The sequence below is a fragment of the Alosa pseudoharengus genome, unplaced genomic scaffold (assembly GCF_046254945.1).
Source record: "Alosa pseudoharengus isolate Yale_2024_CS ecotype anadromous, Long Island Sound unplaced genomic scaffold, YU_APseudo_1.1 YU_APseudo_1.1_scf_5, whole genome shotgun sequence".
NCBI lineage: Eukaryota > Metazoa > Chordata > Actinopteri > Clupeiformes > Clupeidae > Alosa > Alosa pseudoharengus.
The window spans coordinates 6,391,775-6,419,404 of NW_027468837.1; the positions used below are offsets into that span (position 1 = coordinate 6,391,775).

Sequence of the window (27,630 nt, forward strand, 5' to 3'; positions counted from 1 at the left end):
AAATTAGCCAGCAGTTAGCAGTTAGCTTACGCCCCATGCTGCCCCATATTACCACAACAAGCATCCAAATACCCTTAACCAACCTAGGCATGGTTTAAGTTGGCTAGGTCGGTCCGTCCCGTTGATGTGGACTGAACCATAAACCATAAAGAACCTTAGCCAAGTACCATCAACCTAGGCACAGTCCATCACAAACACAAAACAAATGAACCAGTTAGCTTACCTTAGCTTGCGCCCCAGGAAGGGTAACTTCTCCTTACCCACCACCAAAACAAATGAGCCAGTTAGCTTACCTTAGCTTGCGCCCCAGGAAGGGTAACTTCTCCTTACCCACGACCAAAACAAATGAGCCAGTTAGCTTACCTTAGCTTGCGCCCCAGGAAGGGTAACTTCTCCTTACCCACAACCATTCGCTTGCCCGTTCTGCAATGGTCTATGTAGGCCTACTTCTTGCGAAGCCATTTAAAAGTATGACAGCCGAAACGGGCAGCCTGCAGGAATAAATCTTATGGCACAGACTACACAGCCATATCTACCGGTATGTAGCCTATAGGTTCGCGCATGCATAAAAGTTACCTTAGTTCGTTGTGTTTGTGACTTTAAACAGTGGATGTGCTTTAGTAAAGCTCTGTGCTTCATTCAGCATTTTAAACCAGTTCTTACGCTAACGTTTTGACCAGCATGTATCTCTCTTGCCTAGCCTACCTTGCCTCCCCATTTCTATTTTCGAAAGAAGTATGTCCATGGCCAAATCTTATCCTAGTGTTCTAATCCTTGGTGGTTGCGTGCGTGCTTGCGCTCTTATTCTCATTCTCTCTCCTGCGCAAACATTATGTCCTGCATGCCTGCGTGTAGTTCTACTGCATAAAGTTTCGCAAATAAATTAGTTTGTTTTACAGAAATGGACTACTGCATGCAGGCTATAACCAAAAGCACACATTTTGTAAATAAGTGGCTCGGATCGCGGGTCGGGTATAATTTTGTCCTAATTAATATTCGCGGTCCGAGTTGCGGTCGGGTTGATTAAAATATCGGGCGACCGCGGGCCGCTTGTGACCAAACCTGCGCAACACTGGTTTGTAGCCCCGTGTGTGTGTGCTTATGACATTTGCTGGCCGTTTTAACCTTGTAAACGTCATTTTTCGACCAGTTTTATTTGATTCACGTAGGGGGGAGGGCCTAGGATAAATTTTTTGAGCCGGGGGGAGGCACCTGGAAAAAAAAAAATGACCAGGGGGGAGGGCCAGGCAGAACATTTTTAACCCGATCGTCTGGCGACCGGCCCTCCCCCCCCCGCTAAATATCGTACAGTCCCTAAGATAAATGGGCCGCGCAAACCTGACAAACATGCCACTTCATGATTGGCCGGCCCAAACGGCCCACGAGGGGCCGCGGCCCTTCTGGCATCTGCCCAAATGCCAGACCGTCCAGTCCGTCACTGCCCTCGACCACTCCATGGACAGTAAATCTGAACTGCTTTCGCCAAAACAGACCATACTAATTAAGCACAGATCTTCATGTTGCAAGCCTATTTGTTTAGTGCCATACATTTTGGTTTGAGTAGCCTAAAAGCTATCCCGTGTATGCACTTTGCTTTCATTTTAAATGTGTCTGCCATGCGTCGTTTCGTCTTGCCTATTTATTTTATCGTTCGTTTCACTGAACCACACCTTAGGTGGTTGATTGAATCAATGACTCATAAGACCAAAAAGCACCGGGGATAATGTCAGTGTTTGGTAGTGCTCTATCTGCCACTTGTTGTCTATCTGTGTGTCATGTCTCAAACGTTAAATTCGGGACCAGCCTATCGCTTGTTTCAATTTGGGACCTTGCAGTCGGAATTGTAGTTTGTTTATTCAAAGTCTAGTTTATTGCACATAGGCCTACTTTTTATGTAATTTTGAATAGCCACTATGGGCACTGGCAGCTTCATTCTATTAGCTAATTTTCGATTGGCTTGATTGGCCGGTGCCATCTGTCGGTGCAGCAACAGCTGAACTTCTCAACGCAAGCGGCGGGAGAAACGCGACGCGACGGACCCACAATTCAGTTCGGATGACGTGAGCCCATTTAAAGTGAATGGGATGCGTCTCCAGCAACGCGATGCATGCAGCCAAGTTGCAACCTGGTCTCACAGGAATCCGTGAAATAGCCACGGACGCTTAACTCAAAATCCGTGGTGGGCCCACGGAATCACTGAAATTTCCGTGAAACTCACACGGATTTCGATTCAATGCAAGTTAATGACACTCATATCCCGTGGCTATTTCACGGATCCCCGTTTAAACAACTAGTGCAGATTTCGCTCAACGGACGTTGTTATCTTATTGGGAAACACACTTTTGATACATTCAGTTCGATTTTTATTGCCTTTTTTAGTGTCTGTGTAATGTTAGCCTGTCAGGCGTTGATTCCATCCCTGTTTCAACAACTGAGTGCAGATTTCGCTCAACGGAAGTTACATTTCCGTGAAACACACACGGATTTCGTTCCAATGCAAGTTAATGACAATATATTCCGTGGCTATTTCACGGATCCCCGTTTAACAACTGAGTGCAGATTTCGCTCAACGGATGTTGTTATCTTATTGGGAAACACACTTTTGATATATTCAGTTCGATTTTTATGTAATGTTAGCCTGTCAGGCGTTGCATTCCATCCCTGTTTCAACAACTGAGTGCAGATTTCGCTCAACGGAAGTTGACATTTCCGTGAAACACACACGGATTTCGTTCCAATGCAAGTTAATGACAATATATTCCGTGGCCCCCACACGGATCCCCCGTTTCAACAACTGAGTACAGATTTCGGTCAACTGACTTTTATAACTTTGGGATACATGGATATTGAATAATTACAATCCAATTAAGCCGTTGGCTTAAATTATGCCCTCATTTAAGTGGGATATTTAATAAAAACGTTCTCACTTCTCATTTCAGCGAGGCATAGTAACCGTTGCTAGGTAAACAAAGCCCATGTCAGAAGCGTATCCCCAGAGAATGTCAACTTAAAAAGAATAGCTTACTGATAGCACTAGTTCTTTCGTCTCAATACTGATTATGAAGTTGTTATAAATGTAATACACTACTGCAGAAATGTTTATATTGCTTAAGGTGGAAATAAAGTTCTTTGGCAAAGAGATGCATTCTGGGAAGTGATGTGTTTAAATGTAATGGCTACATATACCCAAGTTTCTTTCATTCGGAGATTTATGCTCATTATTTTACAAATTTGAGCAAGGATATAAAATATTAAGACTGTACTTTTTCATTGCTATTGATATTTTGGCGCAATTTTGTGCATCGCGTCACTGTGTGCGACGATCCCAGGGCGACGCTCGAAAAAGTACTGGGCCCACTTCCCCGAAAGCATCTTAAGCCTAAGAGCGTCGTAAAGTCCCTCTTACGAACGTCTTAAGATTTGCCGACTGTTTCCCGAAACCATCGTAGCTTAAGAGCGTCGTGAAAACACTCGTAGATCTACGAGTGCTCCAGAGTACTCGTTACCGGCTAAGAGCGTCTTAACAGTACTTCTCACTGAGGTCACCAACAGGACATACAGAGGAATTACAACTTAGAATACATAATCCAATTTACGTTCCCATTCTTTATTGTGTTTACCTGTGATGAATCAGATTTTAGCGTGCAAAATAGCCTACATTTAATGGTCATAATAATGTGATGAAAAGCGGACAAAAATGTAATCAAGTTATGAAACGAGACGTTGCCAGAATAGTTTGACCTTATCTTTGCTAAGTGAATATTTTATTAGGCCTATGAGGTAAAAAGCAGAGAAAGCAACATGTGGTTTAGTCTGTAGCCTACTGCATCAAAATCTAAGCCTACACATTTCCTCTCTTTCTTACTCGACTTCTTTCTTATCTTCAAACGTGTTCATAAGTGGCACCGCGAAAAATTATTGCATGGTGCAACAATCTAATCTTAAAATAATTACAATTATTTATGTCTCTGTGTGGTATATAACCTACTTGGGATGCTTACATGCAGATGTCAAAGTGTTTTATTTTCGTATTGATGTGAATTAATGTGTAGATCCGAAGTTTAAATGGTAGGCCTATAGCTGTGACGTGCAGTCACCTGACATCACCGTCAAATCAGAGGATATTTCAGAACTATTAACGTGGACAGCTCCCCTTAAGAGCATCTTAAGAGCAGTGCACGCGCGTTCACGCTACGAGCATGTTCGGGAAACAGTCGGAAAAATCAAACGAACGATCGTAAGATGAATCGTAGAAAACCCTCTTAAGAGCGTGTCTCCGTCGTTATCGGGGAAGTGGGCCCTGGAGAAAAGGAAACAGCCCCAGTGTGATAGGCTGGTTGCTGTCATGTGACACACGCCACCACAAGAAAGCGGAAACGCATCGTAGAGCGAGAGCTGGCTGGCTATGTGGGGTAAGGTAAGTTAAACTACGTTAATTTAGTAAATAATAATAATAATGGTGTTGTTTTTTGTTGTTTCGAACAAAATATAGGTATACTTATCATGACCAAAAACCCTTCATGCTGTAAAACTACCAGAATCACGCGAAATTAGTGCAATTTCTTAGTGAATGTCTTATAATGGTAAAAGACGTGGACAAATGGGTGATAATTAGCCAAATAAATAATTGTTATGGTTATTTGGTTAAATTATCGAAATGAGTGCGATGGTGATTGAGATGGTGTTTGACATTAAATTATAAGCAGGTCAGTTTCACGTAATAAGCTGTTTGTTTCTTTGGGTCTGGGTAATTCATGTGACAAAAAATTCTGTTATGCTACTACGGTTTTTCTGAAAAACAAAGCAACATTTCTATCTCCAAAATAATGCATTTCTGAGTGTACTACGTAGTGCATGCAGCTTTTAATGTCCAAAGTAGCCTATACTGATTTTCCTGCATAAGAACTACAAATACTCCTTCAAAACTACAGTGTTGACACTTGAAGTTGTGGAGTTATATTTTAGTAGCCTATTCTATAATAGAATAAATACCCACATCAGTTTTACCCTTGTCTCACCTGTATACAAGGGTACAAGGTGTATGAATTGCAGTAGTGATCAAATGAAAAAGGAAAGAAAGGTGTCCTGATGTGTTGTTTAGGGATGGTGCTGCAATGTTTTCTCGACATATCTTTATGTCTTTTTTTTCTCCCCTCTACTTATGTTTTCACAGATCCTTGCTCCTGATATCCTGATGTATGGGTTGCATTTCATTAAATTACTCCAACAGAACACTCACAGAAAGGAGAGTGGTGTCAAACTACAAGACAGCCAGTATGTAAGCAAGGCCTTGTTTGTCCTTGTTTGGCTACTCATTTGTCAACTTCCTGAAGAGGCTGAAGCATGCTGGCCTTGACACCTCAGTCCTTGCTTCCATTAACAGCTGTGTTATGGAGTGCATCCTCACATCATGGTCTACTGCAGCGGTGGATACAGAGGACAATTGGCAGGTATTTTACATCACTTTTACATTACTTTTACTGTGATTTTGCTAGATATGGTTGTCGCTGTGCTAAATATAGGCCCATATTGTAGATTTAGATTGTTTCTACAGATTGTAGAAAGTAGATTGAACTGATACATTTAGGCCTACACTGTTAAGGGACAGCTGAATTGACCACCTAAACCATATATTTTCTGAAAGCCTATAGCCTCTAGATGTCAATTAATTAAGACATGTCCTACCTTCCTACTGACTTTGACATATCAAAACTCCACCTCTGAAATGGGAGGGGTCAACTTTTTTTATGTTTTTCCTTCACAGTTTTTTTTGTGGGTGTCTCAGAGATCCCACCTTTGGAACAGTTGTCAGGGGCCTCAAGGCGGTGCCGTGCGTTTTGGTCCCATCCCTCTAGCACCTAGCTTTACCGCGCCAGCAGAGGGAAACCTTGTATGTTTCGAACCGTTTATCTCCTTCCGGGAATAATCCACCGACTCCAAACTGAGCCTGGCTTGTTTGTGATGTCCCGTTGTTCAACATATTCTGATTTCATACTGATCGGATCAACATAAGTGTGCTTTTTGGCTAAAAATTGAAAAATGGCTAAATGTTAAAGCAACACCAAAGAGTTTTTTGTACCTTAAAATAGTGTTTCCAAAATCGTTTCAGTGGTTCATCAACTCGTAACAGGGTGAACGGCACTTTCTGCATCCGCTTCGAGGCCCTCTATCGGCTATAACCGCACTATGTAAGTTTGCCGGATCGGGTAGCGGATATGTAGTTCGATGGAATGAGACATGAGAAACTACAAATTTGACTTGCATCTGATGTCGCAATACATCGTACTTTCATAAAATCATGCAACATATTCTACCTTGTCTGTGGACATTGTTATTTGCAAAGCTGGTGCTGGATAAACAAATAGTGCGTGCGACAGAGGAAAAGTTCTTTGGTGTTGCTTTAAATTGCCAAAAAAGTAGGCACAATGCTTTGCGTTACAGCTAGAGCGATGAAACTTTGCACGCTCTATGTGGGTCATGTGCAGCCTCGTAGCTCCATGCTACCACCCAAAACTCCACCTCTGAAGTGGGAGTGGTCAACTTTTTTTAAGTTTTTCCTTCACTGTTTTTTTTGTGGGTGTCTCAGATATCCCACCTTTGGAACAGTTGTCAGGGGCCTTCCACTGCTTTGTTATTTTGCCACCATATGTACCCTAGCAACACCCAAGCAACCACCTTAATTACCCTAGCAACACCCTAGCAACCATCTTAATTACCCTAGCAACCACTTGTATAATGTCAAGCTAGCAACCACCATAGCAACCAACATGCTTACCCTAACAACCACCATAGCAACCATGTTATTTTGCATAGCAACCACCATATCTACCTTAGCAACACCATAGCAACCATTCAATTTACCCTAGCAACAACCACAATATGACCATAGTAACCACATGACATGTCCTAATGTATGTTAAATCACACCTACAACTGACCAGCTTTCAGAAAATATATGGTTTGCATGGCTGAAACTGCTTTGCCTTTGAGTTGGAGCTCAAAACTTATCATATGTGTACCTCGTTCGCCAATATACAAAATAGTGCCATGTATAGAGTTATGAACACTGATCGTATGATATGCAAAAGTCTGCAGGAAAGTAGGTCAGGCTTTCAGAATACAGTGGGACATGTCTCAATTCATGCTAATATTGGGTGCAGTGAAGAAAGAAAGGGAGGGAGGCTGCTTTTAAAAGAGAGGGAAAGTATAATATTTTTAATATTGTTTTCAGATGAAGAATTGGTGCGGTGGTGAGGCTGGAGCACCCCTGGCTTTTGCCGTATGGGTTGACTTCAGCAGTGAGTCACCCACCGTTAATTTCACAGGTATATGTAATATGTTTTTATTCAACAACATTTCAATGATGAGATCTATCGAAGATGACATTCAATGGAAGAACAATTATTTTAGTATGGTCACAATCTGGCCCTGAGTTTTGATAAAAATGATATTGACATGGCAACACAAACCGAATTGATAATGGATTTTAAGGGTTTTTTTTCCGGTTACGGTTCATTTAGGGCCAAAGTATCTTGAGGCCTTTTGGACCAATGACAGGAAGGCTGAGCTGCTAAACATGTACACTAATAGGGGTGTGTCAAGTGGTATGTATAAATGAAAGTGGTGTTAAGGTTTGTTTCTGTGTCAATCCTTTCTTGAAGTTCAGAAAAGGAACCTTAACATTTGTTTTTAATGACACTGAGCGTACTGTCTTACAGATGCTTTGGGGGGTGAGAGGCCATACGTTGACCCTGATATCAGTGGCACACATTGCCGGATGGCAATTGGCCGTCTGATAAAAGAACATGGTATGACTGGCATTGTATGTTTTCAATTTCCTTATTTAAAGATCAAAATGATGCAGACTACTGAATCTGATTACACTTTAACACCCTTCTATCTCAGCACTGAGTCAGGGTTTGTCTCTGTCTGAATATCTGCCACAACACAGGCCGCCTTGGTGGCCTGAGGAATTGCCCTTTGCCTCAGTCAGTGACGGTATGTTAATATTGACCAACTATTACTGTTTCAACTGCATGCACACAGCTGTTGCAACATGATTTGACTTTTCATAAGAGTATATGATAAAACCAGTAATGATGCATTGTTTGCCATTTTTTATGGAAAAGGTGAAGGGCGTAAAGCTTTCACTGCTGAAAAGCTGAGGCAGGTGGTACGCTCATACAATGCGTATTACAATCTCCAGGTATATATACAAATGCATGAACCTGTCTAAAACCTTTTGCATACCAGTGTTTTTTACAGACTAAAACAGATTTGTACACACATATCTAACAATAATGTGCTTTTCCTTTAATCTGTTGAGCTGCAGCAGTCTGTTGAGGCACCACCATCACCCCCATCACCAGCACCAGCAGCAACACCAACAGCAGCACAAACACCACCAGCACCACAAACACCACCAGCAGCAGCGGCAGATCATAAAGAAGGATCACAATGAATACTACATGTCATTTCCTTTAATGTGTCAACATCTTTTGGAAAAGTAAAGCATCTATCATCATAAAGCAATCTCACTTTTCTTTGTTGATAAGCTACGTGTTTTTCATCGTAATTGATTCAATATCCAAGTGTGACAGTTTTGGTGTACCATGAACAGAACAGGACAATTGGAAACAGTTAGCCACCTATGTTACAGAGTCTAAAAACAAGCAGATTAGCACTAGCAGATTTAGAAATAGCTTCTTTCCCAATGCAATAACAATAAAGGAATTCATTCATTTAGTCATTTCAGTTTGTATTACTACTTTCATTATTATTGTTGTAATCTCACATGTACTATGGCTATCATAATTAAAATTAGATAGATACATAGATAATGTGTCAGTGAAAATACATATATGAGCCAACTGTTCCAGCAAGGAGGAAGATGGGGTATGGATATCGGGCATGCATATCCACTCCTAGGCCTATTCTCCTACACTCCCCCTGTAGTAGCCAGCATTACATTGAAATCTCTCACTTTGGCCTATAGGACACTGACTGGATCTGCTCCTTGTTCAATGATCAAGATGTACTTCCTCAACCGCCCACTGCTGTCTTCTGATTACCATTTGTTCTGTCGACCACTCATGAACGCTAAATTCAAGACTCTTCCTCAGTGGTTCCATGTGGGTGCAATAAGTTGCACAGTGCTCTTTGTTCTTGTGATAGTTTACATTGTTTTAAAAGGGGTCTAAAGGCACATTTGTTCAACATGCACTTAGTCCATTAAACAGTAAGCAACTTGTTATTATATCATTGATTGAATGGGCATTTGTTTATTAGCCTATTGCTTGTCCTTATTACAGTCTGATCAACATCTTAATTTATTCCCTGTTCAATTTAAGTGTTATATCGTTTTATATATTTATATGTTGCTTTGAACAGCAAAGATTAGGATAATGAGCCTCCTTATTCTTCAGCCAAGCAGGTAGGCCTACGGGGCGTTGCCTAGCAACAAGGGTCAGAAGTAGCCTACTGTACACGTTTTTCGATATTTTGTGGAATTATACTTCTTTTCATTGAATGCCAATGAGTCATGTACTAACTTGCTTTAACTATTTCTCTACATATTATACCCAGCAAAAGTCGTCTGTGCCAGTGTTTTGCATCCTAACAATAATTTGTTTATGTTTTAATACAAAGCCGTTTTAATGAACTACAAATTCGGCGCCATTGTTATAAAACAGCGTTGAAATGAACGCTACACGTCATGGGGCATGTAGTCTAATTACAGAAATAGCTATAATTTCAAAATTACAAAAATATTTGTATATATAACATGAGAAACATGCTTGAATTATTAAGATGTATCACCTGCTTGACTATAAAGTCAAAAGCTTGCAACATTTGTAATATTTTTAAATACATGTTATTTTCCCATTTTTGCACATGAGGTAGCCTACATATATCATTGCATATATCAGATAAAAGCACAATATAGATGTTATGAGGTGCTTGGTTTGATCCATGAACTTGTGTGCATCCAAAATCTCTTATTGCAAAATCCTTAGAGAAGCTGATTAAAGCTGAGCTCCTAATCAAGGTGCAACCTCTCGGATCCTTCCCAGTTTGCCTATAGGGCCAAGAGGGGGGTGCAGGATGCTACCATCACTCTACTAAGTCTTCTCTATAAACACCTGGAGGAAAGTGGGAATCATGCAAGGTTGCTCTTTGTAGATTTCTCCTCGGCATTTAACACCATCCAACCCCACCTACTGATTGAGAAACTACTGAACAACTTTAGCCTTGACCCAAGCCTGATTGGTTGGCTACTTGATTTCCTCAGCAGAGTTCAGAGAGTGAGGGTAAATAAAGTGCTGTCCAGTGGCCTAACATCATCCACAGGCTCACCTCAGGGGTGTGTTCTCTGCCCCCTGTTGTACATACTGTACAACAATGACTGCCGCAGCCAGTATGACAACAGGCACATTCTAAAATTTGCAGATGACTCTGTAATTGTCAGTCTCCTGAATTCCCATGAGAATGAGCATGGCCCTGTTATCAATGAATTTGTGTCATGGTGTGAAGATGCTTTTTTGCATCTGAACATCAGTAAAACCAAGGACATGTCCATAGATTTCAGACGCCTTCCCCCTGTTCCAAAGCACAGTGTCATCAACGATCAAGATGTTGAAATTGTATCATCTTACAAGTACCTAGGCACCTTGATTGATGACCGGCTTAAGTTCGACCTGAACACCACCTCGGTGTGCAAGAGAGGGCAACAAAGACTCTCTGCACTTAGGAAACTGGCTAAGTTTCAGGTGGACAAAACATTGATGGCATTGTTTTACAAAGCTTTTATTGAGTCAATCCTCATTCTCCATTATCTGCTGGTATGGAAATGTCACCATCAGAGACAAAAATGCACTTTCCAAGATAGTAAATGTGGCCAGTAAGATAGTGGGAGTGAAGTTTGTTAGTCTCACCGAATATTTTAATAAGCAGGTGTTCAACAAAGCGATACAAATATATCAAGACACAAGCCATCCCCTGTATTCTGAATACGTGCTGCTGCCACCTGGCTTGCGTCTGTTGGCATCCTATTGCTTTTAAACAGAGGTACAAAAATTCCTTCATCCCCTTTTCTATTCAAGTACTGAATGTACACAACAGGAAAAGATAGATTTGTCCATTTAGTGACACCCCCCCCCCCCCCATATTCATTCACTTCCTCCTCTTATATCTAACTTATTTAATTAAGTTTTATCTTGGTTTTACTGACTTTTTAGGCTTTGTCAGACCTATTTATGTCGTGTGGTATGTGATCCTGTCTGCAATCAAATTGCCCATTTGGGACAAAGAAATAAACTGAACTTGGAAACTGTCAAAAAATGCAGCCGAATAGCTGTGTGGATGGTACTTTGCAGGGCTGTCGCGTAGGTCAAAACTGACCAGCAGAACTGACCATGTCATGCAAATTATGTTTATTTCATATCAAAACACTTGCATCAGATAAAAGCACAATATAGATGTTATGAGGTGCTTGGTGTACTCAAGTAAATGTACTCCGTTACTGTCTGGCTCTGACTGCGCTGTAGTAGAATTTGCTATATGCACATGATGGGAATGCTCTGTGTCTCTGCTGTCTTTGAAATGGCAGGTTATCTTTTGTGTGTATTCCTGTTTTGCTTTACTGATGCTAGGGGAAAGTTTGGCTCTCGTTGTTCTCAGATCAGTTTCATCCTTGGCTCTGAAGGCGTTCTCGGCAGCCTATGGACATCTCCTGTCATGTCTTCCAGTTAGCCGGGTCTTTGTGTGTGTCACATCATCGATGCACTTACTGATGTAAGAAGTAACAGGAGCTCCCATGCCACAAGGCACCTGGACCCTCTAGACCACAGTCAAAAACAACAGCAAGTATACTACAATAGCAACAATGACTTAAAACAAATATCAAAAGCAGTAATTACTCTGTGGCACTTTTAAATGTTTAGTGAATGAAAGTTCTTCTGCCAGTTTGTCCTAACAACTGCAATACAAGAAGTAGTGGGAGACAAGCTAACAACACACAACACGGTGATTCTTTGTTGAGAAAACAGGGTGGTAAAACATGTGTGATACTTCCTATTCAATATGGCAACTTTTTGAATGGGAGCAGGAGGTAGTAAGGACCTAGTACTTCAGAGTAATATTGACTTCATAGATCATAACCTGGTACAGTATCCAGTAATAATTTGAATAATGGACAATAGTTGGAAAGGCATGTGCATCATTTACACAATGGTCAAAGCTTTATATGTGTCTGGTGTTGCGGGATAACTAATGTCATCAAGGCAAAATATGGGTTGATTTGTCAATATTTTATTATGTTAACTTTACCAGGTGTGGATCTAGTTTGAGATGCAATAAAGTGTGTTCAAATCTCTTTGTGCCAACACCCCTCCCCTGCAAACAATTCAGCTTTAACAGTATCATGCTATGATAGGTTCAAGGGTGAAGGTTCAACATTTTGATGTTATTTCAGTAGTAGTCTTTATTAACTTATATTATATAAAAAAATACAAAAGAACAACACTCAGCTAAAACATTTGTTGACTGTTGAGTGAGTGAGTGAGTGAGTGAGTGTGTGTGTGTGTGTGTGTAGATCTTTATCTTGCAGGCTCCCAGGTTGGCAGACAGGTTTTCCCGCTGAGAAAAAAGGGGGAAGATGGTTAGTGAAAAAGACCGTAACCTGTATTCCAGTTTGATTAGATATTCTAGTGGAGGGATGTTTAGATTAACCAATGTCATAATAGTGTTACAACTAATAAAATATCTGAATACTCCACAGTATGGAAATAAACTGACATTCTGAATTGACAAAAGTTACATTATCAACATCTCAGGTTAGTACATTTACAAGTTCAGAGTGCAAATGAATAAAAAATAGTTTATAGCTCACACTCACCCCAGACAACACTCTACTACCAATTGCCATAAAACCCTACTGTTCATACTTGAATTTCCCCTTGGGCCTACTGTTCATACTTGAATTTCCCCTTGGGGATCAATAAAGTATCTTTCTATCCATCTAAAACATCAGGTACACAGGAGTGTTACAATATAAACTGATTTACGGTATATATGTTTACATGTAGCCTGCAGTACCGGTATATAACTAAATTATAGCATAGACTATAATAACTAAATCTGGTACATTTACATGTCCTACAGTATATGTATGGCTGCTGGAACAACGTAATTTCCCTTTGTGTAATTGTGAGTATCTGGTGTAAAAGATAACCAACTCACCACATTTTGGAAGACACCCAATCTATTAAGATCTCCATCTTCCCCTGTGGCAGGCAAACAAAGACATAGAAAAATAGTGTCTTGCTTAAAAAGATAACATTGCACTCAACTTAACATTCAAATTTTAACACTTCACATCAGTGACTATCAGCGTTTTGTAGACACGTAACACTTTTTATGATGTTCAGTTAATATCTCCTCATGGTCCACTCACTTTACATTCCCTATACGAGCTGTAAAACATCCTGGTCAATTTACACAGTCCCATAAACTGGAACATAGAGTAACTGCAGACAAACATTCTGGGGTTGGTAGCATCTCTAACAATACTAAAACATGCCGTGAATATTTTTCAGAGAATACTTTATATTATATTTATATATAATATAGGGGTGAGTTATCTCTGGCGTGTCTTGTTCGGGATTTTGAACATAAACACAAAGATGAACAAACGCATTATCTGGTATGATTACTGATACTGACAGTTACTGATCACTGATTTCAATTATTCCGCAGTGCCATTATACATTTTTAAAAGTGATCAAAAAGTACTGTTACATCATCCATTGTTTTATTTGCAATTTTGTGTATGGAAATAACCTTTGTCTTTCTCTTTTTTAGTACTCTTCTGTACTGCTGCTTGTACATAGGGCTGTTGTGGGGGCACTCGTTCTTCAATTCCTTTTCTAGAAACTGTTTGACATAAGCAAATAGTAGTATGTTAATCAAAATGTTAACATACATACAGAACACAAATAACAAGCATATCATATAATTCATCATACAGTGTACAGATTAGGGCCTGTATCTTACATTCTCCGCAACTGACTTTCTTCCCTAACGCAATTACCATTGCTAATCTACACTTGGTGGAAAGCCACATTTTCTGACATGAAGATGGCCTCCTCTCATTGACCCGGCAAATTGTTTGGATCGGTCAGCGCTTTCTTTCCTGAAAGAATACAAGCAACACAAACAATACACAATGTACAATAAGGTCAAATGTGAAATGTAGGAGTGATGTCATGATATTTTTCTGTACATTTTGTTATTTGATGTCATCTAATTTTCAGTGTCCCACATTTTTTCAGAATTGGGGTTGTATAGAGACGTTATAATGTATAGAAAATGTGGAATCACCTTTAACCATTAAGGTGAAAATGTCCTTAATGTTATTGAGGCATTTACTTTCCCCCCCACTTATCCTCAGGCCCTGAGGGAGAAGCATTTGTGGGTTTCTCTTTGGGTATTCAAGAAGGAGGACGGGACTCCAGCCCACAGCATTGAGCTTCTCAATCTGAAAAAAAAAAAAAACCCTGTTACTTTAAAAAAACATTTATAAATTGTGCCAGTGATATATGTTTACGTTTATGTATTTAGCAGACGCTTTTATCCAAAGCAACATACATATAAATTACAACACGCTACGGGCTAGCAGATGCTACGGGAATGCACTAGTTGAGAATGTACTAGTTGAGAATGTACTTGTTGAGAGTGTATGTGGGAAAGGTGTGAAAATATGTGCGTGGGTTTGGTGTGCATGTCTATTTGCATGTGTGCATGATTCATGTATGAACGTGTCACTACAGGAGCATAGTAGAGGTATTACTCATTTTGACACTTCATTCTTAAAGGTTGTATCAGTGATCCTGGCGGATATTGCCTGTGTTTTTGTTATTGTTTATGTTCAAATTTCTTAGCAGACGTTTTTGTCCGATATATAACTCATTTTATATTTTGTCTGAGGACCAAACAAGACACACAAGAGATAACTCAACCTTACCACCAGTATTCATTTTTAAAAAATCCATGCAATGCTTGGTTATTGTTAGTGGTGTACTACCAACCACAATGTTAATGTCCGGTAGACTCCGCGGTTTGTGGTGCATGGGCTGCGTAAAAATACCAGAGTCTTTTTCAGCGCCTAGAATGACAGGAGAGCTAGCCGACCATGAGAAAATATTAGCTGAACATTATAAAAGTGTTTTGTCTTTACAAATCGCTCATCATCACTGATACAACCTTTAACCTAACATTAGTACTATGGTAATGTAACCAGGGCCTGTGCTAGCCATTTGGGTGCCCAAAGCACAAATGCATGGTGCCACTCTGGTGCCCCCACTATTTTGGATACTTTATATTGTTGGTTGGTTTAATAGGCCTACTGTTGGCAATGAAAAGTCGTAAATCTACTAAAAACGTCGCTCTGTCAGTAGCCTGGCTGCCTGCCCCTTCTGAAGGCTAAAGCAGTAGGCTACCTTTAAACATAATTGTTGCTGAGAGGAATCCCAGCCTACGAATTCAATAACAAAATAAATCATGCATAATTAAAAATTACCTTGATTTAGGCTACTTGGGTATGGCATAAGGCTTGGCTACACACAGTAAGGTTAATGTGCAAAAAATGAATGAAGTGGCTATTGGCTCGCAAATAAACAGCGGATGGAAAACCTGACACAGTTTGAACTAAATTTAAACTGAACATTGAAGCATAAAATACCAATCATATTTGATATTGGCGATGAGTTCCAACATTGAGCAATATAATCAAACAATCCAAAAGTTAATTAGGCATAAATCCAAACTAGACCGAGAATCTTCTGCTTTTGATACCATGCCACTCCAAATGTGTCTCACCATAAAACGCAGGAAAAAATACCTTAGGCCTGTTGTCCATGAAGGCATGCCTGGCAAATTGATATTTTATGAAGATGTAACTGGTTGCTTTGCTTTCATTAATGGTTTAGATAGTCAAGTTTGCAAGGAAGAGACATAACGTGTGAACAGGCCACAATATCCAGTAGGGACGCGCTCACACAGATGCGGTAGCGGGCAGGATAACTGTTAGCACAGGCTTTACATAAAATTATTCAACAGAAGCCTTATAAGAAATAAATGCCTGCCTCGAATAAAGGCCTGTGGTTTGCACAACCTAAGTAGCCTAAATAAAAGACCCGCCACAATTTGAGGATTTGCGTCATGATGATTTTCTACGAGCTATATTTTTTTGGTGCCCCCCAGGCACTTGGTGCCCCACGCGCAGTGCATGTTCTGCTTGTGCGGAGCACCGACACTGAATGTAGCACAAATGACTTACCAGAATAATAGCATCATCCATTAGATGGGAGGTCAGTTGACTCTTTTTGGTATTGGCCTCCCAGGTTTCCTTTTTTTCATTGAAGCTTTCTAGTTGTTTTTTTTGCCTCAGCTTCTGTGGCTGTGGTGCCGTGCATACTGGGCATATTTTGCACCCATTAAAAATGGATGCAAGACATGCAGGGCATTTTTTTTTTTTAACCCTCCCATGACAGGCTGCAAAAAATCAACAAGAAAAGCATACCGGTAATTAGAATTGCTATTGTTTAAAAATACAAATTCCTCAGTTGTTTAGAGAGATTGAACCATTAAACAACATGTTCAGTCTTTCAACTCAGTTGTAATAAAGGCAATCCTGTAATAAACAAGATTTCATCTATTTCAAGACTGATATTTGGGACCAACTCAGGGTATCTAGTATAACACTATGCGATTTGCTGTTCCTACATTAAACGTGGATTGATGATTCGGTGTTCCCCCAATGCCAATTGGATATTTAACAGAATCCGATGCTCTTCAGGTTAACAATAATAAAGTAACAATTTAGTGTCTTTCAAATTTGTGAAAATAAAAATCTTGGAATACTTACTATATGAGAATAAAAAAGGTTGAGTGTGTGTGTCTGTGTGTGTGTGTGTGAGAGAGAGAGAGAGAGAGAGACAAGCATGTATCTCGTAAATTATCTGTAACAAAGACAAAAAACATTATTAGAATATTTTATCTCTACATTATTAGCAAAAATGATAGATATGATATGATTACTAGTTACATGTTCTACAAGAATAGAATCTCCTTGACTCTAATCGCCTGACCATCAAATTGCTCAGTAACCATTCATGTTATATTCTACACAAGAATGATTGAAGCACATGCGTACATTGCATACACATAAGATATCATATCCACTTGGCGCCTACTACTACTACTTTTGCATACCCCCCCCCCAAAAAAAAAAAAAACAACCCCTGCTGATCTGCACCATCTATCTATCATAATATATAAAGCAACAATCGTCTGTGTGTCTGTGGCTCGCTGGGTACTTGTATAAACTTAGCCTTGCCAGACTTATAAACGCTTTAACTTCAAGTAGTAGCATGAACTATACAGGATGAAACCATTTGGCTTAGCTAGCTGCTAATGTGGCATCCAAAAGCCCATGTCTGGTTGCCCAGTTGGCAAGTAGCTGCTACTTCAGAAAGTTAATGTTGAGCCCTGAACACAAAATTTTGCTGGCGCAGAAGTTAGGTGGAAGCGTGTTACACATATATGCAAATTGTGCCACATAGCTGGCGATGCCAAAAGTACACGTCCAAATCAATGTAAATAAACCAACAGCAGAGTTCCGAATTAGCTAATCTATCTAGCTAGCAGAGGCTCTGGCTAAGTACGTTGCATTTTATTTTGATGCAACAAAGAATTGTATTATGTCAGTCTCTTTCAAATACAGCTCTTACAGTGGAGTTCGAAATAAACAAATAGGAGGACATAATTGTTTTGGCCAAAACTCAATTTTAGACATGTTAAATGCCTATGCATTTCTCTTGCTTATTAGACCCTTGTACTTACCGCTCGGAATCTCGCCCAGGCAATGGTTTCTGGGATCGTCGCACACAGTGACGCGATGCACAAAATTGCGCCAAAATATCAATAGCAATGAAAAAGTACAGTCTTAATATTTTATATCCTTGCTCAAATTTAATGAGCATAAATCTCCGAATGAAAGAAACTTGGGTATATGTAGCCATTACATTTAAACACATCACTTCCCAGAATGCATCTCTTTGCCAAATAATTTTTTTCCACCTTAAGCAATATAAACATTTCTGCAGTAGTGTATTACATTTATAACAACTTCATAATCAGTATTGAGACGAAAGAACTAGTGCTATCAGTAAGCTATTCTTTTTAAGTTGACATTCTCTGGGGATACGCTTCTGATGGGCTTTGTTTACCTAGCAACGGTTACTATGCCTCGCTGAAATGAGAAGTGAGAACGTTTTTATTAAATATCCCACTTAAATGAGGGCATAATTTAAGCCAACGGCAAATATGCAGTCCTGAAACGATTGTAATTATTCAATATCCATGTATCCCAAAGTTATAAAAGTCAGTTGACCGAAATCTGACTCAGTTGTTGAAACGGGGGATCCGTGTGTGGGCCACGGAATATATTGTCATTAACTTGCATCGGAACGAAATCCGTGTGTGTTTCACGGAAATGTCAACTTCCGTTGAGCGAAATCTGCACTCAGTTGTTGAAACAGGGATGGAATGCAACGCCTGACAGGCTAACATTACATAAAAATCGAACTGAATGTATCAAAAGTGTGTTTCCCAATAAGATAACAACATCCGTTGAGCGAAATCTGCACTCAGTTGTTAAACGGGGATCCGTGAAATAGCCACGGAATATATTGTCATTAACTTGCATTGGAACGAAATCCGTGTGTGTTTCACGGAAATGTAACTTCCGTTGAGCGAAATCTGCACTCAGTTGTTGAAACAGGGATGGAATGCAACGCCTGACAGGCTAACATTACACAGACACTAAAAAAGGCAATACAAATCGAACTGAATGTATCAAAAGTGTGTTTCCCAATAAGATAACAACGTCCGTTGAGCGAAATCTGCACTCAGTTGTTTAAACGGGGATCCGTGAAAGAGCCACGGGATATGAGTGTCATTAACTTGCATTGAATCGAAATCCGTGTGAGTTTCACGGAAATTTCAGTGATTCCGTGGGCCCACCACGGATTTTGAGTTAAGCGTCCGTGGCTATTTCACGGATTCCCGTGAGACCAGGTTGATGCAGCTGTGTGTGGGAGCCGTATCTTGCATGAGTTGGATGGAAAAACGCTATAGACTGTATCAGTAGTTCTATGGTTTGTCACATTGTTCCTCACATTCTAAATGCAGTACCGCTGTATGACCACAGGGGTGTAGTGGTTACCTTCTCATGAGCGCTTGGTAGTGTTTTTATGTGGTAGGCAGAGGCGTATCAAGCTTTTTAAAAGTGTGGGGGTTGTTGGATAGGAAAATGAAACAATCTGGCCAAATTATAAATAACTCCCTACAGGGACGTTGTAAGTATTTTCTAAGAGGGGTGCGGACTATATTGGTGTCCGGGAGTTTCTCCCCCGAAATTTTTTTACAATTCTGATTGCTAAACACACCATTTTAATGCAGTTTGGGAGGAGTTTCTATGCTTTTTTCATTGATAGTTACAGGAAGCCACGTTGTTGTTTAAACTATTGTTGCTTCTAGCCCACGTTATCTCCATTTTTACTTGCACACATTGCACGAGTGCTCATAAGCGTTCTATTTGAGTTCTACATGCTGGAAATCTTTGTTCTCAGATGTTGAACTCAAATGTGTCTTGACGCCGCTGTTTGTAAGATCAAAATAAGATGTTCTAAATGGAACGCGATCATATTTAAGACATTAAGATCTCCAGTAGATGTAGCACTACGACACACATTGACAGTGAAATGCCGCCGACGTTTGTAAGATCAGGTCAAATAAGGTGTTCTAAATGGAACGTTATGTAATTAAGCTGCGATGTAATTAAGCTGTTCAGATCTTTTCCAAGCGCCGTGGACTACTGACTGGGCTATATGTCTATATAGTTGATGACACTAAATTAATAAGTATTTCTGCTTCTAACTATTGCACCTGACTTAGGCTGTTAGTGTGGGTTTGCTTTCTTTATTTTGTTTGTCAGTCACACTAGTTTGCATTAATTATATTCATGGGCAAGGCCAATTGTAATATTTGCTTTGTTCCTCTTTCACAGATTCATATTGCCGAAAGTACCATCAGAGCACCTCTCCCTACCCTGCAGAATAGTGGACAAGGGCCCAAAATATTCACATCCTGACCATGGCCTATTTAAACCACATGAGGTCAAGCAGACATCTCTGTTCCCACGTGACAGAAAGACTGAAGAGACTGTTTCATTAATTTTTCTTCCTATTTTCATGTCATTAACAAAACATTTCCCACCCCCATTGGGCACATAGTCACCATCATCCAAAAGTACCTGTAAATTCCAGTACGGGCCATCTGCTTTCCCCCTGAAATCGCACTGTACTACGCTAGACAGTACTGTGTAGCAACCTCTTGGTGTAGAAGCATAATCTTGGTCTCAAATGAAAGGTAACACTCTGAGGTTTGAATTGTATGTCAGGTGTTCTGATATAGAATGACTACCGAATAAGGAATATGGAATAATTAGACAAAGGTCTCTATTTTTGCATTTACTTTGTTCGTTCAATGGTTGTGTATAAGATAGACTATACATCTGCACAACTAATATTGGATCAAACAACATGAAGATTCCATTTCTCCAGATTCTTGTGAATATTTCAGTACCCAATATGTGGCATCTACTTATTGTGCTGCAGCTACACTGCAGTCAGAGGTCAGGGTAGCACCAAAGGCGGAGGAGGGCATTTTTTGATTAAATTCAATTAAGACCTACTATGATTAATCTGACAATGTAAAGCACTATACAGATTGTACATAAACAAATGGGTCATTTTTGGATTCCCAAGAGTCCAATATTTCAAATGGTGTATAATATTACTATGCTACATAGCAAAATGGTGCATACAATTGATTTAGAAATTTGGGGGAGGGGGCAGGTGTGCCAATGCAGGAACACTGTCTGTTAAAATGTTAAACCTACAACAAAAAAGCCACTTCCTGTTCTAAAATTACATAATCAACTGGTGTCATATTACAATAAACAATTATCTTTGGAAACCTTAGCTTCAGCTAATGTAAAGATATTTAGAAAGAAATGCATTGAGCATAACCCCAGGACATCCTCTCATCTGGATAAATGAAGTGGTGCTGTGAGAATCATTTTATTTCTCCTGTTCTTTTCATCAAACCCCTCCTACTGAGACAGGAGTCCTGGAAAACAGACTCTCTCAGAGACCTCAGTTTCGCAACCTTTTTATTCAGAATAAAAAAAATAGTTTTAGAATGTGTACCTTTTGTATTTTATATCACACAGTAATTCTAGTCTTTCCCTGGTAATAATTCACTTTCTGCAAATTGGTGGCGCCATCTAGAGGCCATGCTAGAGTGAGAGTAAAAGTAATCCAGCGCATCAAATGTCAAATGGCCTGAAAAAAACCCTGTTGCAGCAACTGGTCAAAGGATGTAGTCTATCTATGGATGTACTGTACCCCATCATGTAGTCTTTGTTGTGAGTTTCTAGCAGACATATCTTAAATGTCTAATGAGTTATACTTTTTCCTGGTGACAGAGGGCAGAGTGCATAGGAATTCAAATAAATACAAACCTTAGAAAGTTCACCTAATGAACCACCTGCCCAGCCGGATTATTGAGCATAACAAATATAAAAAGCAATGAAAGATGAAACAATGCCAGAGGGATTTAAAATGACAACGAAGCGCTACAAAATTAAATAATTCAATTCAATAACTTTATTTTTCATTATTGGGACATTCATGTGTGAAAAGCGTCAGTGCATACACATATAAAATATAAAAAAAATCTCAAACAGTCATGAGTCTGATGAATGCAGGCAAAGCTTGACATGGCTCCCTTAGTCCTGAAGGTAAGTGTTCTATGGCCTGAGGAGACAGTAAACACCTATAAAGCTGTCAGTGCTGATTGATGCACCTGGAGTTTGAGCATTTTCCTCACGAAGAAAACGCATTATTGCGTAAATTAATTGTGTGTTTGGTTGGAAGGTGAGTTTGTCAATCATTGACCTGAGGTATCTGTCTCCAACCTCTTTATTGAGATGTTGTAGGCTACCCGAAGGCCTATGACTAATCAATACAGTGCATCCAATAGCGTTCAGGGTTGTCCTAAACAAGCTGCAAGGCCTACCTTAGTTGTTGGCCTCCCCATCCAATGTGCAATGCAAGTCATCAAATTTCTCCATATGTCTGATAGCATGTTGCATAATGTCAGATAGTTTTGCATTTGCCTGAAGTGATAAGTTTTAACCGCTTCGTCCTCAATATTTTCATATGCACACGAACCCTCAATATTTTCAGATACACACGAACCCTCTCTAACTTTTGGGGTTAAGTAGCCTTGGCCTACGAAAAATATCTGACCGGTCGCAAGTTCATCAAGCTCCCGATCTCATTCCACAAGCCTAGAGCGCCCTCTCGCGGTTGTAGGCGGTAATGTTTTATGTAGGTTTCATGTAGATAGATAGATACTTTATTGATCCCCAGGGGAAATTCAAGGAATGTCAATTCATACTAACATTTAAAAACATAAATTAGTCTATATTGTTAAATTCTATATTATATATATTCTATATTCCCTAGCATTTTCTAGCATTACATCAATACAGTGGAGAGTGCATGTTGATTTGGTAATTTGATTGACAACTCTATTCCAGACAGTTTAAGTAGACCTAACTATTTGAGCATGTTGGGATCATAGCATATGATGACCTGTATTACTCTTGTTCATTCATGGCTTCATAAAATATCAACATCCCCTGTAACTTGGATGAGCTAAGGTGGCCCTTTGATTTGGAATGTCTGGTGTCTACCTGTCAGGAATGAAAAGGACCCAGAGGATCAGGTGAATTTCCTTGAATTTCCCCTTGTGGATCAATAAAGTGTCTATCTATCTACCCAGGTGTGGGTTGACATCCATCTGGAGTAGTTTCCAACCCATCAGGTGGGGTCGCACAGTGTAAAAAGCACTTGAGAAGTCCACAAACACCATTTTGACTTGGGTTTCTCTAGGTGGGTATAGGTATAGGGTATAGGTGGGTATAGGATGAAGAAGCTTTTATTTGCCTGCATGGGTCAAGAAATGCATGGCTGAAAAAGAGAGCATTTGAGTATAAGAATCTGGTCCGCCTGCAGTTAAAAGTTGTTAAAGTTTCCCCTTTATCAATACTTATAATACAAAGATTCCAATTGGGAATATTGTGAAATTACTAATCTGTCTGTTAAAAACCTGGTATATTTGTAATCCACATTCTTACATGGTGATTATACAGTGTAATAAAATACATAAAACACTACGATATGAAAACATTAAATTAGAGAGTGAATTATACAAATACAAACACTACTTCACCCAAGCGCTCATAAGAAGGTAACCACCCTTGTGGTCATACCGCGGTACTGCATTTACATGTGAGAAATAATGTGATAAACTACATAACTAGCGTAGCCTTAGTTAGCCTAATCACACTTTTGCGGCAACTGTGCTGGAGGCTATAGGCGAATACACATGAACAAATTAAGCGGGGTGCGAACTGTCCACTCAAAAACCTTTTGGCTCCGTATGATAGCACATTATCCTCGGTGCTTTTTGGTTAGCCTATAGGAGTCATTGATTTAATCAACCACCTATACGGTGTGGTTCAGTGAAACGAACGATAAAATAAATAGGCTAGACGAAACGATGCATGGGAGACACATTTAGAATGACAACAAAGTGCATACACAGGATAATTTTAGGCTACCCAAACAAAATGCATGCCAAACTACACTAATAGGCTTGCAACAGGAAGATCTGTGCTGAATAGAGCATCACAGTCCCGCCCCCCCTCCGAGAGTGCTTAGTTTCCGGAAGTAAATTTCCCATTCATTTCTCCCATTGACGTTTTGGAAAAATCCGTATCTAAAGAGTTTTAGAGCATGTCTTAGGCTAATCAGCTACGGCGTAACTCATAAGCATACAACATATCATTTCGAGTGAAAAAACGAATAGAAAGTCAAAAAAAGGTACAAGACTGTGTACATATTTTCATTTCCGAGCGAAGGAACTACTCATCCCATAAACCACCGGGCCTCACTGAAAAATATATAAGCAGCACGAACCAGCGCGAAATATTCATTTCCAACCGGCGACAGCAGCGAACCATCTCCTCCAAACAATGATTTTTATATAGTTAATAGCAGTTATTTCAGGAGTAATCGTGTAAATAATAGTGTTTTGGTATTGAATGTTATATTTACCATTGTGTATTTTATATCGTGTGTGTGAAAGCGGTTAACGTTAACGTTAACGTTAGCAACATTGTGCAGTGCTTCGTATCTGACTGCCATCCTGATGCATGGACCGGTGCATGGTCTGCTCTTGGACCACCATATTCAGTTTATTAACTTGAATTATTACACAAAATGTTCATTAAATGTACGAAGAAGTATTTCTAGGTTAATGATTGATATAGCTCGTACAGTATGAAGGCTACAGTAGCCTAGCTAATGTTAACTAGCATTACCAACCTCCCTGCAAAACTCACCACACAACTTCGTAGGTTTGATAGGTCTTGTTCCTCATGCTGGCCCATACAAAACCCACAAGCTGACCCTCGACACACAACAGTCAATAATGTGACCCGATTTAAAGTGGTCTTCACCCCTTTGGACACTCTTTTCGTCCTTGAAACTGAAATATTCACGGGCCGGGGGCATGGACGGTTTGCTAACCATTTTACTGCAGTGTCTACCCGGTGGTAGCATCCAGCTTTATCAGCTAGCTAGCTAGTTCAAAGGTTTAAGTTCTTAATGGGGATATACAGGACTTTTTTAAGCCTCGTCTAAGTTGATGTTTCATATAAACAACAAGGTCACTAAAACATAATATATTTCATACCTGTGTTGCAGCATGTAGGCTAATGTTAACAGCATTATAATGACATTCTAATGTCTGAAAGGCTAATGATTAGCTAGCCTATCGGCTACCTGAAAAGTTAAGTGTTCAAACTAGCATTTACAGTGTTCTATTTGATGGTGTATTGGCCCTGGCTAAGTTTGTGTGATATATAAACCACAATCCTTGTTGATACAAGTACCAATGTTCGTCTAGAAAGTTTTTATTCATATTAAGATTTTCGCCATAGGCAGTAAAAGACTCCGCCATCTTGTCAATAATTTTCGCTGACCCTCTGGTAGACCCATAGACAGTAAAAGAAATGGACGAACAGACTCCGTCGTTTTCAATGGGAGGGCACTGAGTCAAATAGAACGATTTTTCAGTTGGTCCCCCCAGTACTGCGCAGACTCACACTTAACTTCGTGACGTTAGCCATCAAACTGAATCTTGTAACTCATATGATAGATACACAGAAATTCTTCTCACACTTCCTTCGCCTTCAAAGTCATCAAAGTTAAACATTTATTTATGTATTATTATTAATATCATCCTCACCAAGTCGTGTTAATGTTGAAGCTACCATACAAGATCATCTTCAAAAACAGTCATGCTAACAAAACAAAAAAGTTAGAGGCTTGAAGCTAATCTTCTTTCCACTTTTCCGACCTACGGTCAATCCATCGAAAACCTCTGAAATGATTAGTGCCGTTTTTAAAAAAAAATAGGTTTACTTTTTTATTATTATTAGGTTGCCTCTGTGTAATGCTTTACCTTAACATACGGTCGTGTATGCTAGGTTTTGCTTATGAGTTACCGTCATAGACAGTAAGGTGGACTGAGCTTCTTATCCAAACAATACGGTTATCTCCCTACGGCACGAAAGAGAGATTACGTCAAAGCTAGCTTCCCTCCAACCGAACAAGCTAACCGTTCTTCTTATGGGTAACCAACGTTACGGACGAGGTAGTGGAGTCCGTTTTGCCTTTGTAGTGTTTATGTGGATTACACAGAAGCTACAATATCGGCACAGGATATATGTTATATGAAGTTATGGTATTTCAAAAAAATCCTACAATGAATGGACTTCTATGGGAGTTAGCAGAGAGGTGGTCCCTCCAGCCTACGTCGATTCTTCTACTTCCGGAAATTCGCCTGCCCCCTTGGGTAGACCTAAGAGCGAGAACAGCCACATTCCACTGCAACTATGCGCAGCACTTGCCACTCCGACTCATCAATAAAAACTGCGCGCGCACACACCAGACCCATAGAAGCGCACTTGACTTTACATCATTATTTCAGTATATTGCTTTTCTGATTGTCAAAACCACACTAGAGATGTTTGGCTTGAAAATATAATTAGGCTGCAATGACCTACAATGGCAAACAATTTCTGAGTAGCCTAACTTCTCACTCCACAGCAAAAGTGTCCTAACCACCAATTACAGCGGTTTCTATCTGAGCGACTCCAATAGTAAAAGTATTTCAGTGTCATATTTCGGTGGCACTAGCTAAGCTGTCGTGGAACTCGACATGACATGTCTACTGATAGGCAACAGGTCTCACCAAATTCGTGGATTTGGGCTAGATCAGCCACATTGCCTGACACTAACAGAAACTGAGCCGTACGTGAGGTCATGGGCTTGCCAAAGACTAATTGCAAAAGATGCATCCTACCTCATCTGTTGTCGTTTGGTATTCGAAATTGGGCTTTTCACAATCCAACGATATATCCAAAGTGCGAACTAGTTGGTGATGGTAAGTGCGGACTAGTTGGTGCTGGCAGTAGGCTATGCATGCTACACAGAGTTCTAACAGGTGCATGGCCTAATAAGCAGGCAAGATATAACCCACGATCGCCATGGTTTCGTTATCAATTCGTGTTTGTGGTAATAATGACAGCAACAATAAAACCATTTTAATCTTCATCATTTTTGACAGATCAGCAGCCTCTGGATGGTCATATGCATAGTTAGCCTACCTTTAGTTTGCATTTACATTTTAAACACTGAATCTACTGTCTTTACTGCCGGGAGAGAAAAAAACCCTGTATTCTTTTCTGTAGCCTAATATTCTTTTCTCGAAGTCAACTAGCCTGCTTGCAACGTCTCGTCAGCGAGTCACGTCACTTTCACTTCTATAGCTAGACTATAACGTTTAATCTTGACTATGGATAGCTTTATTCAAAGCTATCCATAACCGTTTTTGCTATTTGCCTTTTTGACAACAAATATAATGACAAACTGCAAATTTGTAGGCCTATTGACAAAAAGCAAGGGGTGCTGCAGCACCCACCTTCCCGCGCCCTTGAATCAGAGGCATCATTGTGGGATTGTTCAGGATTGTGGGTAATGAAGTACTTATCCAAGACATCGCGAATAAAAGACATTTATCTCAAAACGAGGTTAGTGCCCCGTGAACTTTTGGCGTCTATATGAGCATACACAATCGCTTAGTACAGCCGTAGCTGGTTTTGAGTCTACCATGTGCAGTTAAGTTTTTATGGCTTATACCCGAATTGTCAATGGAGAAATTGCATTGAATTCTTACTTCCGGAAACTCCTGTGGGCGGGACTGTGATGCTCTATTAGTATGGTCTGTTTTGGCGAAAGCAGTTCAGATTTACTGTCCATGGAGTGGTCGAGGGGGGAGAAATTATCATATGAGAAAAACACAGTTTTT

General features: G+C 39.9%; 1 protein-coding gene and 2 long non-coding RNA genes across 9 annotated transcripts; 1 reads left to right on the forward strand and 2 right to left on the reverse strand.

The window, feature by feature from the left end:
- The first annotated feature begins 4,312 nt into the window (after window positions 1-4,312).
- On the forward strand, window positions 4,313-8,754 carry LOC143104460 (uncharacterized). Of its 5 annotated transcripts, none has more exons than XM_076268538.1 (9): window positions 4,313-4,417; window positions 5,174-5,278; window positions 5,384-5,450; window positions 7,232-7,325; window positions 7,521-7,604; window positions 7,719-7,808; window positions 7,906-7,998; window positions 8,130-8,206; window positions 8,327-8,754. In XM_076268538.1, exons 2-9 carry the CDS (start codon window positions 5,199-5,201, stop codon window positions 8,459-8,461), a joined length of 720 nt encoding a protein of 239 aa, XP_076124653.1. In that variant the 5' UTR covers window positions 4,313-4,417; window positions 5,174-5,198; the 3' UTR covers window positions 8,462-8,754. The 5 variants fall into 5 exon arrangements, with proteins under 5 accessions (XP_076124653.1, XP_076124655.1, XP_076124654.1 ...); XM_076268540.1 differs by having other exon boundaries at window positions 8,333-8,754; XM_076268539.1 differs by having other exon boundaries at window positions 4,313-4,412.
- A 3,715-nt stretch (window positions 8,755-12,469) lies between these two features.
- On the reverse strand, window positions 12,470-13,917 carry LOC143104183 (uncharacterized). Its single transcript, XR_012983019.1, has 3 exons — window positions 13,840-13,917; window positions 13,240-13,283; window positions 12,470-12,636 (listed from the first exon to the last, which is right to left on the reverse strand). It is a non-coding gene; the product is annotated as an uncharacterized LOC143104183 (long non-coding RNA).
- On the reverse strand, window positions 13,908-16,999 carry LOC143104182 (uncharacterized). 3 transcript variants are annotated; one of them, XR_012983017.1, is made up of 5 exons: window positions 16,925-16,999; window positions 16,337-16,551; window positions 14,380-14,536; window positions 14,053-14,191; window positions 13,908-13,932 (listed from the first exon to the last, which is right to left on the reverse strand). It is a non-coding gene; the product is annotated as an uncharacterized LOC143104182 (long non-coding RNA). The 3 variants fall into 3 exon arrangements; XR_012983016.1 differs by having other exon boundaries at window positions 16,337-16,992; XR_012983018.1 differs by lacking the exons at window positions 16,337-16,551; window positions 16,925-16,999 and adding an exon at window positions 14,647-15,030.
- Window positions 17,000-27,630: the final 10,631 nt, after the last annotated feature.